This window comes from Trichoderma aggressivum, assembly GCF_033847375.1.
Source record: "Trichoderma aggressivum f. europaeum strain CBS 100526 chromosome Unknown scaffold_002, whole genome shotgun sequence".
In the NCBI taxonomy this organism is placed as follows: domain Eukaryota; kingdom Fungi; phylum Ascomycota; class Sordariomycetes; order Hypocreales; family Hypocreaceae; genus Trichoderma; species Trichoderma aggressivum.
The window spans coordinates 1,190,803-1,196,920 of NW_026946368.1; the positions used below are offsets into that span (position 1 = coordinate 1,190,803).

The window sequence follows — 6,118 nt, forward strand, 5'->3', positions numbered from 1 at the left end:
GGGCACTTAGTATCGGTGTCTTGAAAAAGAGAGGAGGAGGGAGGGTTGAGATATCCTTCGCAGAGGCGGCAGTAGCCGTGTATCTCATATATTCAGCGTACTAGTAAAGCGATTCAATAGAACTTTGATGGGTAATTCTCATCAAAATTGTATTCGTTTATTGACTGTTCAAAATTCCATGGGTTGTACACGTTTCTAATTGCATTTCCCCTGACATGTTGCTGTGACAGCTACTAAATTGACAGACTCCCCCTTTTGCCCAGCAGCAAACCCAATAGTTTTCCCAGAACACCATGCTGAAAGTAAAGAAAACAAAGCAAATGCTGACAAAATCCCCCCCAAAAGAAGGCATCACCCACAGGCCTCGCATTTCAACGCTCCGTCCTCGCAAATTTGACGCTCTTCCTTCTCTCCCTCTCGCCAGTCATGGTCCGCCCAGGGCTTGAGCTCAAGATGCCTCCACTGCCCTTGTTGAGCGCTTCCCTCGCCATTCCAACAGCTTTGCTCTGCAGCACGTCATTGGCATCGTTCCTGATACTGCGATCCACGCCCATGCTACTTGGACCAGTTCGCCCAGGGCTGGACCTCCTGCTGGTGTTGGCTCCCGCGATTCCGTCTCGCATACGGCCGCCGTCCACCACGGCGTGGCTGAGCTCGTTGGCTCGGGCAGTCGCCGTCTCGCCCCTGTATTTGCCGGGAAGACAAGCATGCCCGCAGCCGTCGACGGGACAGCACCCGTCGCTGTATACGGTGGACGACGAGGTTGCCTCGGACGGGCGGAGGGCGGCGTGCCATGTTTGCATGCACGATGCGTGGCCGCCATGGCAACAGCTGGGACAGTACCACCACTCCGTCATCCAGGACTCGATGCTGGGGATGTCGACGACTTCGGTGGGCAGCGAGCTAGCGATTTCCGCATCCCTATGCCCACATATCGCACAGGGCGTCACCACCTGGCGGCACTTTTCGCATGTCCAAAAGGCAGAGTCCCCGTTGCTCCGATCAATTTCTCGGGGCTTGCGACAGTTTGAGCACATGAAGCCTGCTTTGACGCCCTGTTGCGCTGGCGTGAATAGGGAGGTGTAGTTCTCGCCCCAGTAAGGCAACCCAGCAGGCCAGCCTCTGATTGCTAGATTGCGCAGGAGAGCGGCCTCGACGAAGAGGCTCATTCCCATGAGACGAGAGTGATGCTGTCGCAAGACAGCAGTTGCTTGAAAGGTGTCAATGATGGACTGGGGGACCAGGGGCTTAAGTAGGAGCACTATCGCAGAGGCGTTGAGTGCCGAAGTCCGCGACTCAAACTCTAGAGCTCGCGTTATGAGAGAGTAGGGATCAAGTGGGCATGCAGGCATGCTGCGCGGTGTGAAGCTTTTGGATTCTGATGGTTCTGTGGGGAAAGGATAAGGCCCATCACCCAGCCAGGGGAAATAATCGGTCAAAACAATATGAGGGCTGGGGTCATACTCGGGAGCCGTCACCACCGGAGCAGGGCTGGGAGGTTTCGCCTTTTGAATGTCGTTGGATGGGGTTGGGTGATGACCTGCAAATCCCTGATGGACTTCCGAGTCGGTTTGTGAAGCAAATGATATTTGAGACGGAAAAGTCTCGTCCGTGGCAGCGGTCGTCTGAGAGATCATGAAGACCTCTTCAGGGGAGTCTGCACGCGGATGAGTTGCGGAGCCATTTGACGGCCCTCTGGTTTGTTTTGGAGAATGCTGCTCGCCATCAACATGAGCCAAACTAGCAAACTCCGCAGCAATTTTATTGCCCACCGCCGATATCTTTAATGACTCGGGCTTCAAAGAACTAGGGGGATTAGACGAGTCTCTCCTCGGCGAAGTGGGATCGCTACTATCAGAAGCGGAAAACACCTGAGCAAAGCTATCAGTTGAATCGTGTCGTATGGCCTTTACTCGCTGGAGCTTTTCGGCATCATCGAAAGGTTTCTTGGTCATTGGCACATCGATAGCTCGTGCTAACGCCTCCATGTCGTAAAAGTCATACCCCTCTGTGACGGAGACCTTGGATGTTTCGCTGTCATGACTCATCTCTGAAATCGGGGCTGAATCGTGACGTTGGCGTGGACTTGGACGATAGGATCCATGAGCAGAAGGCCCCAAGTTGAGGCTCTCGGGCTCGATGATGGGTGTTAATTTTTTCCCATGTAGGTAATGTCGCTCGTCCCACTCAACCGTATCGCCCTCGCCCACAGGCCTCGCAACAGGCGTTGGTACATTGGACGTGCTCTCAATTTCCTCTGCCAACAGAGACCTCGCCATTGATAAGCGGCCATCGACACTGGCGGCTTGCCCTGATGGTCTGCGCGGCGTGTCTTCGCCGTTGGCGAGACGGCTGACATGAATGTGGCTGGGCGTCTTCTTAAGACTACCCTTTCCTTCGTCAAGACTCCTTTTACGGAAGCGAGCTGTCCGAAGCCTCAGGTGGTAGTCCGCACGCCTCTCCATCAATAGGGATATGGCATAAGCTAGGATGCGCCATGTCTGCGAGAGGCGATACAGTCGGACATTCTCCGCCGCCAAAGCATACTGCTCCATGATGCCCGCCACTCGCTCGATGAGTGACCTGTCGCCTTTATCTAGAGGTAATTCTCGCTGAAGTGTTTCCAGGTAAATGCCGGAAAGATATTGGTACACACCGACCGACTTTGCAGACGGAACATGACCGGACGCCATGCCTTGCTGGGTCTTGAACATGCCAGTAACATTGATCGACTGCTCCAAGCCGAGAACTTGCTTTCCATCATCCGATAAGCTGGGCAAGGACGGCGGAGTGGTGCTCATTGGCAAGCCAGATCTGGTGCTAAACCTCCTTTTCCGAATCGTTCGCCTTCGTGGTCCCAGAAAGCTGCCGAGCACATCCTCTTCCGAGTCACTCCGGCTGACGCTAAGCATTGGGGTATTGGGGCTTGTGCTGAATGGAGTTCGGGGCACCACCTCGGAGTCATGACCGACAGACGGGTGTGACCGAGGAGGTTGCGGTCGCTCGTCAAGGAACATGACTACGTCTCCTCGGGAGGAAAAAGCCATGGCGGAGGTAGACATCCGGTCGATGACCTTTGGAGCGTAGGCAACATCGCACTGATTGAACATGCCGTCCCGCCCCACAGTCCAGAGCATGTCTTGATCTAGCCATGAGAGTGCTGATGGTGAGCTGTCGAATCGCTCAATCTCTTTGTAAGGCATTGCGGGCCTTGCCAGATCCCAGATGTGGACGACTGAAGTGCCATATCGTCGATTACTCGTCTCATCGTAAGTCACGGCAACTTGTGCAAGACGTCGGGTCTGAGCAGTCGCAGACCAAAGGCCGGGTCGCCAAGCGACCGTGGTCACAGGTGCTGGTGTAGTGATGCTCCATTTGGGCTTCTGCCGCTTGTCTGCCGAGCCTCCAAAATCCCAGACGTGCAGCTTTGCATCCCAGCCGGCACTGATCAGATGGATGCCATCCGAATGCCAGGCAATGGCAGAGCAAGATTTTTCGTGTGCATTGATCCGTAGTAAAGGCCGTGATGGCTGCCGTACATCCCATTTCATAATCACTCCGGAATCGGTACAACAAGCCATCTCGTGGCCGACTTTGGGTGACCATTTGACTTGTCTCACAGAATCATTGGTCTTCAGCTGCCCGTATCGCTGTCTAAAGGTCAGGAAGCCGGCCCGAGTCTGAAGGGGCGCAGAGACGTCAAAGACGCGAACAATTCCATCCTGACTACCGGACAGCACCCAGCTTTTAAGATGAGGGTTCACATCCAAGCTGTTGACCTGTCGCGAGTCCTCCTGGATCTGTATGTAGTCGAGAGGATCAGCTGCCCCTCCGGAACCGAGCCTGGCAACGTCGTAGGCGAAGATCCTCCCGGCGGCACAAGCTGTGAAGACCGTCGACGCGCCTTGCCACTTGACATCGCGAATGTTGAGCTGGTCTGCAACAAGACTTCCGCCCGAACCGGATGGCTTCTGCGCCGTAATTGCTGCCCTAACATCCACCCCGTCGGTGAACTTGAAGCTGAAGCTAGAGTCGACAGAGGAATCCGAAACTATCGTTTTGAGGACGTGAGGCCCGCCGAGAACCACGGCACGGTGATCCGGCGTTATGTCGAGGCAGGCAATGGGGCTGCCCACAGGATGCACGGCATTCTGTGACTTTGAAGGCCGGAAGACGGTCGGGATGTTTCCCTGGCTGTTGGTCAGATCACCGCTGGAGGCATCTGGCGCAGCCTTGCCGAGAAGCTTGCGCATAATCCTCGAGTCGAAATGCGCCTGGCGAGCCATGCCAGTCGGCTCAATGGCGCATCGCGTGTGGGAGGGTTTGTTATATGTTCTAAGACTCAATTGCGTCTTGCTATGAGGCGCGCGCGGGGAAATGGCTGCGTATCTCGGATTGCTGGAGATTGGGATCGAATGTCGTCGCGATCATGCCTGACGACAGTGGGCATGAAGTCACCGGGGAGGATAAGGTGCCTGTAATAGCTTGCGCCGACCAGGCACATGTACACTGTACTTCTGTAATAACCAGACGCTGACTGGCGAGCGCTGTAGTGGGGAAATCCTGAGCCTTCAGTTGCCAGGTGGGGGGCTGCCACCATTGACGGCAGAGGAGTTGCAAAGCGTGCTTCAAGCGCGACAAAACACCAGACATTTGCTGGGAGGAAAGTGAGCTCAGGGCTCATTAGGCCAGGTCGGGCAGAATCAGATAATACATGACTTCACTTGAGGGAATTTCTTTGATATGGAGATGATGTCTTGTGCCACCTCGTGACTGCAGCTTGACTGACTACAGTATTAGTATATGCGAGCTACATTCAGAGTACATGCGTCAACATTTGTGATCAGATACCGCATACTTCCAAATACCAGCGGTCATGCACGATATGTAGGATTCAGGCCGTAAAGTATAAGCTCTGCGTAATTTTTCCATTTATGCGATGCGTAGTCAAAGCTACTCAGAAAGGCTTTCGGGGTATGATATTGGTCTAAACCCAAGACCATCCAGTCCGAGGTCACGGCGTTGTGATTATTGTATCGTACGGCTTCATTTGCTTCCTGAGCGAGTCAAGGGCCAACTTGAAAGTCACCGTGCCTGCTATCCATCAAATTCGACACGGCCCCCTTGCCATCATCTTTATAATGGTGATAATGAGATCCCAATGGCCTCGGGTTTGACTCTGGCATCCTAAGAGATACAGTCAGCCACGAACCAGACAATTATTCGCTTTCTAAGACCCATACCTCGCTGAATCAAATTACACATGCCGACGTGCCATGACCATGGGCCATCACATCGGCCGCACACTTGCTGTCCCCAGTATTATTTCAGAATCTTCATGCGTCGTTGCCCTTGGCGTCGGGACTTCTGCTTCGACTGCGTCCTCTCCTGCCTCCAGCTCTGCCTCCTCCTTGCCTACCCTTGCCAGGGGGGGGTCTGACAAAGGCAAAATCGACTTGCACCGTTTGATCCAGCAGTTTTGTATTGTGCGCCCCGTCGATTGCAGCTCGAGCTTCTTCCAGTGTTGCGTATTCTATCAAGGCGTAGCCCTGGCGGAAAAGAGTCAGTGTCCTGTCTGCAAGTTCTGGCTTTGCGACACGTCTCGTACCTTAACATAACCACTGCGTCTGTCGAGGTTCAAGTGAAGATTTTTTATTTCTCCATAATCCCCAAACTTGTCCTGCAGGGCTTCCTCGTCGGCCTCCTCGTGAACATTTGTGACAATGATGATCCATCCCTCGATTGACCGGACCGCTGTTGCCTTGGTATGTGTCTGCATTTCGGACTCGTTGCGCGTTGATGACGGCGCAACGTCGTCGACTTCCATTTCTACGTCTGCCATCTTGGGCAATGGCTAGTGTTTGCGAGGGAAATGATATTTGAACGAATGCTGAAGCTTTGTAGATCAGATCAGCTATGGACCGCGGGGCAGAGAAGTTGGATGCTGCATCTTTATCACGTGACCGTGACAGCTCAAAGCGTTTTCTTCTATGGGAAGGCATAGACCATCGCCATCAAAATTGTTGTAATTTTGTCAAGAAATCACCGGCAAGGTCACATACGCATAAACAATATGGCAGTCTTTGTTGATATAAAAGATCCGACTAACATCCTCTAC

General features: G+C 53.6%; 2 protein-coding genes across 2 annotated transcripts; both read right to left on the reverse strand.

Moving 5' to 3' along the window:
* Positions 1-371: 371 nt before the first annotated feature.
* On the reverse strand, positions 372-4,286 carry Triagg1_728 (uncharacterized protein; the record flags this gene model as incomplete). Its single annotated transcript, XM_062894397.1, has 1 exon — positions 372-4,286. One exon carries the CDS (start codon positions 4,284-4,286, stop codon positions 372-374), a length of 3,915 nt encoding a protein of 1,304 aa, XP_062759952.1.
* Positions 4,287-5,336: 1,050 nt separating this feature from the next.
* Triagg1_729 (uncharacterized protein) lies at positions 5,337-5,842 on the reverse strand (the record flags this gene model as incomplete). The annotated part of the gene is made up of 2 exons (XM_062894408.1): positions 5,337-5,549; positions 5,609-5,842. 2 exons carry the CDS (start codon positions 5,840-5,842, stop codon positions 5,337-5,339), a joined length of 447 nt encoding a protein of 148 aa, XP_062759953.1.
* Positions 5,843-6,118: the final 276 nt, after the last annotated feature.